The 12,644-nt window shown below is 39.4% G+C and overlaps 1 protein-coding gene across 1 annotated transcript in view; it reads left to right on the forward strand.

Moving 5' to 3' along the window:
• slf (C-type lectin domain-containing protein slf) overlaps window positions 1–10,104 on the forward strand; it is a 19,582-nt gene extending 9,478 nt beyond the window's left edge. Inside the window, exons 2-4 of the mRNA XM_053784649.2 lie at window positions 1,186–1,316; window positions 2,864–3,082; window positions 9,052–10,104. Of these exons, the coding sequence (XP_053640624.1) occupies window positions 1,187–1,316; window positions 2,864–3,082; window positions 9,052–9,434 (732 nt within the window). The 5' untranslated portion in view covers window position 1,186 and the 3' untranslated portion in view covers window positions 9,435–10,104. The remainder of the gene's footprint in view (window positions 1–1,185; window positions 1,317–2,863; window positions 3,083–9,051) is intronic.
• Window positions 10,105–12,644: the final 2,540 nt, after the last annotated feature.

The following is a 12,644-nucleotide window of genomic DNA, read 5'->3' on the forward strand; positions in this document are numbered from 1 at the left end:
CGCTGAGTGATGCTGTAAGAGTGTGTTCGACTCCACGCTGAGTGATGCTGTAAGAGTGTGTTCGACTCCACGCTGAGTGATGCTGTAAGAGTGTGTTAGACTCCACGCTGAGTGATGCTGTAAGAGTGTGTTAGACTCCACGCTGAGTGATGCTGTAAGAGTGTGTTAGACTCCACGCTGAGTGATGCTGTAAGAGTGTGTTAGACTCCATGCTGAGTGATGCTGTAAGAGTGTGTTAGACTCCACGCTGAGTGATGCTGTAAGAGTGTGTTAGACTCCACGCTGAGTGATGCTGTAAGAGTGTGTTAGACTCCATGCTGAGTGATGCTGTAAGAGTGTGTTAGACTCCATGCTGAGTGATGCTGTAAGAGTGTGTTAGACTCCATGCTGAGTGATGCTGTAAGAGTGTGTTAGACTCCACGCTGAGTGATGCTGTAAGAGTGTGTTAGACTCCATGCTGAGTGATGCTGTAAGAGTGTGTTAGACTCCATGCTGAGTGATGCTGTAAGAGTGTGTTAGACTCCTCGCTGAGTGATGCTGTAAGAGTGTGTTAGACTCCATGCTGAGTGATGCTGTAAGAGTGTGTTAGACTCCATGCTGAGTGATGCTGTAATTACAACCACAACCCCCAAGTCCTACTTCACTATGTCCACTCATCACCACCACCAGTACGATTGTCCAGTTGTCATTACCATCACTACGGACTGGCTTGTCCAGTCACCACCACCTTGAACTGGCTTGTCCAGTCACCACCACCTTGAACTGGCTTGTCCAGTCACCACCACGAATTGGCTTCCCGGGTCACCACCACAATACACCACCACAATGAACCGACATGTCTAGTCACCACCCCACACCGCCACCACCACGAACAAGGTTTATCAGTCGTCACCAGCAACATTAACTTGGAAATGGGATCTGTATCATGGACTCGTGATGAAAACATTAGACATGAGATCATTATATTAGAAATGAATCAGTATTTAAGACATGGGATGATGATATTGGAGATATAATCAGGATAGACATGACATTAGGATGTCAGATAAGGATTCAGGATGTCGGGAGGACATTGATCAGAAACGTATATATTTGTTTACATGTCCGTGTAACTTTGTATCTCTACAGATATTAATTGGTAGAATATATCAACATAGTAACGAGTGTACACTCTGTTCCTCACAGAATGCGGCTGATATTGGTACTGGCAGCGTTGGTGGCTGCGGCTGCCGCAGATAAACTGCAACAACAGCAACAACAGAAGCCGGCACAGGGCAAGCTACTGTCCCTGCCTGAGCCCGCCTTGTGCGCCTCCCGTCAGTATTATTGAACTATGTTGAGTGTGTGATGCTTTATTACACTTTATCAACACCACCACCATCACTACCACCGCTCTTCACCACTACCATCATCAACACCACCACCATCACTACCACCGATCTTCACCACTACCATCATCAACACCACCACCGCTCACCACCAACATAGCCGCTACCACTAGCCACCACTACTACCATAGTCCTCACCAACTTTCCCACGCCACAAACAATCACCACTACACCAACACAAGTCTTCACCACCACTGCTAACATAGCCCACTCCACCATCCCCTCTCCCCATCACCCCCACCATCCATCACCACCCTTGCCAGCCACAACCACCCACACCACTAACATGCCTACATCACCATCCCCATCACTGCCCCAGCACCACCACTAACACGCCTATATCACCATCCCCATCACTAACACGCCTACATCACCATCCCCATCACTGTCCCAGCACCACCACTAACAAGCCTACATCACCATCCCCATCACTGTCCCAGCACCACCACTAACAAGCCTACATCACCATCCCCATCACTGCCCCAGCACCACCACTAACACGCCTATATCACCATCCCCATCACTAACACGCCTACATCACCATCCCCATCACTGCCCCAGCACCACCACTAACACGCCTATATCACCATCCCCATCACTAACAAGCCTACATCACCATCACCATCACTGCCCCAGCACCACCACTAACACGCCTACATCACCATCCCCATCACTGCCCCAGTACCACCACTAACATGGCTACATCACCATCCCCATCACTGTCCCAGCACCACCACTAACACGCCTACATCACCATCCCCATCACTGTCCCAGCACCACCACTAACAAGCCTACATCACCATCCCCATCACTGCCCCAGTACCACCACTAACACGCCTACATCACCATCCCCATCACTGCCCCAGTACCACCACTAACATGGCTACATCACCATCCCCATCACTGCCCCAGCACCACCACTAACAAGCCTACATCACCATCCCCATCACTGCCCCAGCACCACCACTAACACGCCTACATCACCATCCCCATCACTGCCCCAGTACCACCACTAACATGGCTACATCACCATCCCCATCACTGCCCCAGCACCACCACTAACAAGCCTACATCACCATCACCGCCACCACCAACCCTCACAACCACCACTCACCACACAACACATTAAACCATACAGTTACACTGTTCGTCACACGGACACGATACACAGCATACAATAAGATGTAAAAACTTCAGATAAATCAGCCACTAGGAGTTTACTGGCTGACCCAGTACAGAGGATCAACACCTTAATCAGTTACTGGCACAATCACACCCATATCTAGAATATGCAATAGACGGCCAAAATACTGGGCTACCCCTGAGGCTCTCTTCAACAGATTTCTGAAGAAGGTTCTAGTATGAGGTGTAAATATACAATATAATCCTTCTTTTCTGTTATGTTATGTACATGTGGGCTTATTAGTGTCACAATAAACTTCGAGTTCCTGCTGACCAGTTGCCTTCTGCTTCAGGACCTAAGCAATGGCAGTTCGGCGGCCACAACTACTTCTTCTCCTGGGATCAGGAGCGCCCTGGCTTCTACGAGGAGGAGAGCCAGAACCCACAAGAGAACATTGGCAAGAAAGTGAACTGGCTGATCTCTCGTAACGAGTGCCGCCGCCGCTGCATGGACGCTGTCAGTATCGAGTCTGAGGCTGAGAATGACATGATCCTCGAATTCGTAAAATCCCGTAAGTTTAGCTCACTTCCTTACGCATCGCTTGTAATTCAACCCTCAATATATTTACGTCATTATATATATATATATATATATATATATATATATATATATATATATATATATATATATATATATATATATATATATATATATATATATATATATATATATATATATATATATATATATATGTATATATATATATATATATATATATATATATATATATATATATATATATATATATATATATATATATATATATATATATATATATATATATATATATCTTGCCGAATAGGTAAAATTGATCAAGTAGCAAGAACTCACTTAAAATAATTTCTAAAATTTCTCTTATACATATAAAGATATATATTTTTTCATTTATGTTAATGTAAAAATTATTAATTTTTTACCAAAAGAACCTTAGAAAATTTACTTAACCTTATTATAACAAGTGTAATTTAATTTAGCTTAATCCAGCTAAATGTATTTTAAATAATTTTACAATAATAAACAAACACAATGAAATATATTTTTTTCGTTAGGTTCAGAATAATTTTGAGAAATTATTGCATACACAAAATTTCGCTTGTCTTATTCGACAAGAAGAGCGTTGCTGTTTAAGCTAAAATTGCAGGTTTTACCCATTCGGCACGACATATATAAAATCTTACAATTATAAATTAAATAAATTTTCTTAGATTATTTTGTTTATTGTCATCAAAATTTTATCGAGTATTGTGTTGGTAGGCTGATTAATTTCGTATTTTATAAAGTGAGAACAGTTAACCTGAGACTTCGTTCACTTACGTCACTTTACATGTCAGACTTATTATGTAAGATGAATTATTCTTTAAATCTGTTTTTATGTTACATTCTCTTTCATAAAAATATTTTTCCGTTATGTTCAACGACAGAAGAAGATTTTTCTGCCATACTTTACCTTATGTGATGTTTTTCCCGCCATGCTTCATCACATAGCATATATTACATCACATAGCATATGCTACATCACATAGAATATACTACATCACATAGCATATGCTACATCACATAGCATATGCTACATCACATAGCATATGCTACATCACATAGCATATGCTACATCACATAGCATATGCTACATCACATAGCATATGCTACATCACATAGCATATGCTACATCACATAGCATATGCTACATCACATAGCATATGCTACATCACATAGCATATGCTACATCACATAGCATATGCTACATCACATAGCATATGCTACATCACATAGCATATGCTACATCACATACCATATGCTACATCACATACCATATGCTACATCACATACCATATGCTACATCACATAGCATATGCTACATCACATAGAATATACTACATCACATAGCATATGCTACATCACATAGCATATGCTACATCACATACCATATGCTACATCACATAGCATATGCTACATCACATAACATATGCTTCATCACATAGCATAACTTTCATATCTTACGTCATTACTTTAGATAGGTTGTCCAAATAATGAAATGTGTCAGTCTGAGCCGGAGACTTCAGTAGGTGGAAGTAGCTACGGGAACCTAAGTTAACAACTTCCCTTCAGTACCTAAGTTAACAACTTCCCTTCAGTATCTAAGTTAACAACTTCCCTTCAGTACCTAAGTTAACAACTTCCCTTCAGTATCTAAGTTAACAACTTCCCTTCAGTACCTAAGTTAACAACTTCCCTTCAGTACCTAAGTTAACAACTTCCCTTCAGTACCTAAGTTAACAACTTCCCTTCAGTACCTTCCCTTCAGTATCTAAGTTAACAACTTCCCTTCAGTACCTAAGTTAACAACTTCCCTTCAGTATCTAAGTTAACAACTTCCCTTCAGTACCTAAGTTAACAACTTCCCTTCAGTACCTAAGTTAACAACTTCCCTTCAGTACCTAAGTTAACAACTTCCCTTCAGTACCTAAGTTAACAACTTCCCTTCAGTACCTAAGTTAACAACTTCCCTTCAGTATCTAAGTTAACAACTTCCCTTCAGTACCTAAGTTAACAACTTCCCTTCAGTACCTAAGTTAACAACTTCCCTTCAGTACCTAAGTTAACAACTTCCCTTCAGTACCTAAGTTAACAACTTCCCTTCAGTACCTAAGTTAACAACTTCCCTTCAGTACCTAAGTTAACAACTTCCCTTCAGTATCTAAGTTAACAACTTCCCTTCAGTACCTAAGTTAACAACTTCCCTTCAGTACCTAAGTTAACAACTTCCCTTCAGTACCTAAGTTAACAACTTCCCTTCAGTACCTAAGTTAACAACTTCCATTCAGTACCTAAGTTAACAACTTCCCTTCATTACCTAAGTTAACAACTTCCCTTCAGTACCTAAGTTAACAACTTCCCTTCAGTACCTAAGTTAACAACTTCCCTTCAGTATCTAAGTTAACAACTTCCCTTCAGTACCTAAGTTAACAACTTCCCTTCAGTACCTAAGTTAACAACTTCCCTTCAGTACCTAAGTTAACAACTTCCCTTCAGTACCTAAGTTAACAACTTCCCTTCAGTACCTAAGTTAACAACTTCCCTTCAGTACCTAAGTTAACAACTTCCCTTCAGTACCTTAAGTTAACAACTTCCCTTCAGTACCTAAGTTAACAACTTCCCTTCAGTACCTAAGTTAACAACTTCCCTTCAGTACCTAAGTTAACAACTTCCCTTCAGTACCTAAGTTAACAACTTCCCTTCAGTACCTAAGTTAACAACTTCCCTTCAGTACCTAAGTTAACAACTTCCCTTCAGTATCTAAGTTAACAACTTCCCTTCAGTACCTAAGTTAACAACTTCCCTTCAGTACCTAAGTTAACAACTTCCCTTCAGTACCTAAGTTAACAACTTCCCTTCAGTACCTAAGTTAACAACTTCCCTTCAGTACCTAAGTTAACAACTTCCCTTCAGTACCTAAGTTAACAACTTCCCTTCAGTACCTAAGTTAACAACTTCCCTTCAGTACCTAAGTTAACAACTTCCCTTCAGTATCTAAGTTAACAACTTCCCTTCAGTACCTAAGTTAACAACTTCCCTTCAGTACCTAAGTTAACAACTTCCCTTCAGTACCTAAGTTAACAACTTCCCTTCAGTACCTAAGTTAACAACTTCCCTTCAGTACCTGAGCACGAGCATTACTGGTTTAGAAAGTACATTGTACAGATTTACTTGAAATGATCATGTCATCGTTATGCAATAAATTTTCATAACTTACATATAATATAGACGAAAAGAAAAAAACAATGTTTATTGTAGATTATTAAAATACAAGGCAGAGTACCAAGATTATTAAAACACAAGGCAGGGTACCAAGATTATTAAAACACAAGGCAGGGTACCAAGATTATTAAAATACAAGGCAGGGTACCAAGATTATTAAAACACAAGGCAGGGTACCAAGATTATTAAAACACAAGGCAGAGTACCAAGATTATTAAAACACAAGGCAGAGTACCAAGATTATTAAAACACAAGGCAGGGTACCAAGATTATTAAAATACAAGGCAGGGTACCAAGATTATTAAAATACAAGGCAGGGTACCAAGATTATTAAAACACAAGGCAGGGTACCAAGATTATTAAGACACAAGGCAGAGTACCAAGATTATTAAAACACAAGGCAGAGTACCAAGATTATTAAAACACAAGGCAGGGTACCAAGATTATTAAAATACAAGGCAGGGTACCAAGATTATTAAAATACAAGGCAGGGTACCAAGATTATTAAAACACAAGGCAGGGTACCAAGATTATTAAAATACAAGGCAGGGTACCAAGATTATTAAAACACAAGGCAGGGTACCAAGATTATTAAAACACAAGGCAGGGTACCAAGATTATTAAAATACAAGGCAGGGTACCAAGATTATTAAAACACAAGGCAGGGTACCAAGATTATTAAAACACAAGGCAGGGTACCAAGATTATTAAAATACAAGGCAGGGTACCAAGATTATTAAAACACAAGGCAGGGTACCAAGATTATTAAAACACAAGGCAGGGTACCAAGATTATTAAAATACAAGGCAGGGTACCAAGATTATTAAAACACAAGGCAGGGTACCAAGATTATTAAAATACAAGGCAGGGTACCAAGATTATTAAAATACAAGGCAGGGTACCAAGATTATTAAAACACAAGGCAGGGTACCAAGATTATTAAAACACAAGGCAGGGTACCAAGATTATTAAAACACAAGGCAGGGTACCAAGATTATTAAAATACAAGGCAGGGTACCAAGATTATTAAAATACAAGGCAGGGTACCAAGATTATTAAAACACAAGGCAGGGTACCAAGATTATTAAAACACAAGGCAGGGTACCAAGATTATTAAAATACAAGGCAGGGTACCAAGATTATTAAAACACATGGCAGGGTACCAAGATTATTAAAATACAAGGCAGGGTACCAAGATTATTAAAATACAAGGCAGGGTACCAAGATTATTAAAACACAAGGCAGGGTACCAAGATTATTAAAACACAAGGCAGGGTACCAAGATTATTAAAACACAAGGCAGGGTACCAAGATTATTAAAATACAAGGCAGGGTACCAAGATTATTAAAATACAAGGCAGGGTACCAAGATTATTAAAACACAAGGCAGGGTACCAAGATTATTAAAATACAAGGCAGGGTACCAAGATTATTAAAACACAAGGCAGGGTACCAAGATTATTAAAATACAAGGCAGGGTACCAAGATTATTAAAATACAAGGCAGGGTACCAAGATTATTAAAACACAAGGCAGGGTACCAAGATTATTAAAATACAAGGCAGGGTACCAAGATTATTAAAATACAAGCAGGGTACCAAGATTATTAAAATACAAGGCAGGGTACCAAGATTATTAAAATACAAGGCAGGGTACCAAGATTATTAAAACACAAGGCAGGGTACCAAGATTATTAAAACACAAGGCAGGGTACCAAGATTATTAAAATACAAGGCAGGGTACCAAGATTATTAAAATACAAGGCAGGGTACCAAGATTATTAAAACACAAGGCAGGGTACCAAGATTATTAAAATACAAGGCAGGGTACCAAGATTATTAAAACACAAGGCAGGGTACCAAGATTATTAAAATACAAGGCAGGGTACCAAGATTATTAAAACACAAGGCAGAGTACCAAGATTATTAAAACACAAGGCAGGGTACCAAGATTATTAAAATACAAGGCAGGGTACCAAGATTATTAAAATACAAGGCAGGGTACCAAGATTATTAAAACACAAGGCAGGGTACCAAGATTATTAAAACACAAGGCAGGGTACCAAGATTATTAAAACACAAGGCAGGGTACCAAGATTATTAAAATACAAGGCAGGGTACCAAGATTATTAAAACACAAGGCAGGGTACCAAGATTATTAAAACACAAGGCGGGGTACCAAGATTATTAAAACACAAGGCAGGGTACCAAGATTATTAAAATACAAGGCAGGGTACCAAGATTATTAAAACACAAGGCAGGGTACCAAGATTATTAAAATACAAGGCAGGGTACCAATATTATTAAAATACAAGGCAGGGTACCAAGATTATTAAAATACAAGGCAGGGTACCAAGATTATTAAAATACAAGGCAGGGTACCAAGATTATTAAAATACAAGGCAGGGTACCAAGATTATTAAAATACAAGGCAGGGTACCAAGATTATTAAAACACAAGGCAGGGTACCAAGATTATTAAAATACAAGGCAGGGTACCAATATTATTAAAATACAAGGCAGGGTACCAAGATTATTAAAATACAAGGCGGGGTACCAAGATACAGGTGGAGCAGGAGTTCAAACAGCACCGTTTGTAATATAACATCTCACAAATCTTCGTAATATAGCATATCAGCACTAATATAGTAGTGGAATGTGTTGTTAACCTTCCAGAGTTAAATTATCTTAAAATATTTTTTTTCTAAACAGTTTTTATTCTTTCAGGCAACCTTCAATACATCTGGACGTCTGGTCGTCTGTGTGACTTCACTGGATGTGAGTCCAGACAGGACCTCAAGCCCCTTAACATCAACGGTTGGTTCTGGTCTGGCACCAACACTAAGATGGCCCCCACCAACAAAATCCCTCCAGGTTGGAGCTATCAACCATGGAGTCAGACTGGTCACACTGGCGTCCCACAGCCAGACAACGCTGAGTTCGACATTAATCAGACAAGTGAATCCTGCCTGGGCGTCCTAAACAACATTTACAAAGATGGTATTAAGTGGCACGATATTGCATGCTACCATCCTAAACCCTTCGTATGTGAAGACAGCGATGTGCTCTTAGAATATGTTCGAGCCACCAACCCCGGCTTGCAGCTGTAGACTGCTGACACTGTCATTGTTTACTGTGTCATAATGTAAGCACAAACATTAATAGTTACTTATAAAGTAGTAAACATCAAACGAACTTGCACCACTACATTTTCTCAGTGGTCAACAACGTTATTGCAAACTGATTCCTAAATGTTATATTTAAATTCCAAGTAATCAACTCAGAAGCACAAAAATCCTAATTTTATTGTTAAAAGATAAAATGTAAAACTTATTTTGACGTATTGCGCATGTCAGCTGCTGCAAGTGCCATTCACGAAACTGTCTATTTAATTCAAACATTTCATCTCACAAGAAAAAAATTATATATATATATATATATATATATATATATATATATATATATATATATATATATATATATATATATATATATATATATATATATATATATATATATATACATTTTAAAAAATTTTAAATATTCTTGGTGAGAGAGTGGGAAGAGTCAGACATATGGTTGAGTCATAAGATGAGCGTGCAGTTAATGACTGATGCTGTAAGGTGATGACCATAGTGTTGGTGCCTCCCATGACCCAGGCTGACCAAGTTAGCAGCTTAACTCTCACCAACTCACCACTACTAGTATTTATTGTGATACATTACATTATTTCTATAATTATTGTGTGTACAACGTGTTCAATTAAAACCCCCATATAAACTTGTGTTTCATAGCCCACCAACAAGGAACTTGTTATAATATTGGTCAGGAGACAAGACAAGTGTCTCCCGAATCGCACAATTTACCTATTCAACCAACTTAGGTTAAATAAGGTTAGTTTTGCCAGGCAACAGGACAAGTACATCCTAACGCGGGTCTTTGTCATATGATGACCCATAGCTTGAGTTTTTGGTCATCTGACCGATACCTTCCGCTGGCTTACCGGCTCGCCTCTTTAAAACTTCTGGGTATGATAATAACTTTAAGATAAATATATCGAGGAACTCCTGTTCTGTTAGCTGCTCCCTACCAACTTATATATGTACTTATATACACACATATATATATATATATATAAATATATATATATATATATATATATATATATATATATATATATATATATATATATATATATATATATATATATGCAATAAGATCACACTAAACAGGTGATTTCAGAATATGCAAATCAACCACTGTGAAAGAATAGAGAAATTCCAAGAGCTTTCGTGACTACTCAAATTATATATATACATATATATATATATATATATATATATATATTATATTATATATATATATATATATATATATATATATATATATATATATATATATATATATATATATATATATATATATATATATATATATATATATATATATATATATATATATATATATATATATATATATATATATATGTGTGTGTGTGTGTATGTATGTATTAAAATATATGAAGGTGTCACCTCTAGAACTGTCCTGGGGACCCTCATCCTCAGAGAAAAGAATAAACTTGCTTCAGGGAAAACTCAAGGTTCTCCCTGAAGCTGTTTGAGAATTTTCTCCTACCACCTCCTATAATGATATATATATTTTATTTAAAGACAAAATACATTGACAAAACATTTCACATATATACAATAGAAAGTAAAATAACATAGATAACAACTCAGAGCTTCATCTCAAATACTTCGTCCAGCTCCCCGGCGGTAGGCCGCGTGCCCAGAATGCTGCAGGCATTTCCTCTCTGGATCGCAACACTGAGTCCCTGAAAAAGGAAGCTGGTCGCCCTGTGGTCCTTGGTTTCTATGACGAGCTTTTCACCCAGCTCTTTGAGGAACTTTAGAGTACACTTGCCCCATGCTCCAAGGGTCTCCGACCTTATTGGGATGAAGTTATAACAAGGGGGAAGGTCTTCATATTTGCGGATCTTTTGGGTCTCCCTGTGGCTTGCAGCTCCACCCCTTTCAGCTTCGGAGTATGGCAAGTAGGTGTCTGCCAATGTGGTGGCACAGATGTAGTCCCAGGCAATCTGCTTTCCATCCTTCCAGGGTAGCATAGTGGCTCCATCAGGACGCTTCTGACTTCCGTCAGACCTCCGCACTTGGGGTTACCATTGAGCTGGGCAACAGGCTGTGGCGAGGCTTCTCTTTATGATGTCATTGACCTTCTCATGTCTGGCATACTTCCCTTCTGCTGTGTGACACACGAGACTATGAAGTCCGAATTGATCAGCTGTCGCCCTGCCGAAAATATACCTATGTTCGGTGAGGATGGGGGCGGCTAGGCGAGGAGCAACACCAATCCTAATGGCCTGTGGGTCGAATCGAGTGACCAGAGAGGTACTGGGAACACCTAAAAGGAGATCTCCTGAGTGTGGTGCCTTCACTTCCAGAAGACGAGCTTTGTCCTTTCCTGAGGCGTTGGTGAGCATTGTGTTAACGATTTTTTCCATGATCGGTTTGTCCCAGTGGGACTGTTTGTTTTCTTTGGGAGGAGCTGGTATACTGGAGGAGTCAGCAAGGGTGTCCCACCGAATAGCTTCATCAGTAAACCTGGGGTCTTGAGCTCCTACCATGTCTCTCAAGCGTTCAGGGACAATCTTCTTGACTAATGCATTGGAAGCCAAACACGAAGACAGAAAAGCAGGTAAAGCAACATGCGTTGCTTTGCTCACCCCTATACCTCCCAGTCGCACTGGGAGGGTTGCCTGATCCCATTGCTGATCCTCTAGTGACAGGTTCAGTGCCTTCTTAAAGGTTGATCTCAGGTGTGTGTCATATTCGTCGAGTGTTGGGTTGTCAAAAAGAGGGTGCACACCTCAGGACGTAAGTGAGTCTTGGCATAGTAAGACACCTTGTGAGGAGATACAGAGCATCATGGGCATCAAGATCGCTTATTCTCTCCTCCATTGTCATCAGGTCATTCAATTTGTCCTTGAGGACAGTGTTGATGGCCTGGTGACCCAGCGGTGCTCTCAGGGGGATACTGTTGGATGGAGTGGTAGTAGAGACTTCTGGGAGGATTCTTCACACGGCATTATTCCCTGGTTTGGTGTGATGATTTCACACTTGGGGGGATTGAGGATGAGTCCCAAGTCTTCTCCCTGTGCTTTCACCTGATGTAGGTCCTCTAACAGGGACTCTTCAGTACCTGTCAGAGTACCATCATCCAAGTACCAGGTGTTGAGCTCACTGCATAGGCTGGACGTTAGTTCTCTTACTGCCAGGCAGAAGAGAAGTAGAGAGAGTGGG

Source organism: Cherax quadricarinatus, chromosome 60 (assembly GCF_038502225.1).
Source record: "Cherax quadricarinatus isolate ZL_2023a chromosome 60, ASM3850222v1, whole genome shotgun sequence".
Taxonomy (NCBI): Eukaryota; Metazoa; Arthropoda; class Malacostraca; order Decapoda; family Parastacidae; genus Cherax; species Cherax quadricarinatus.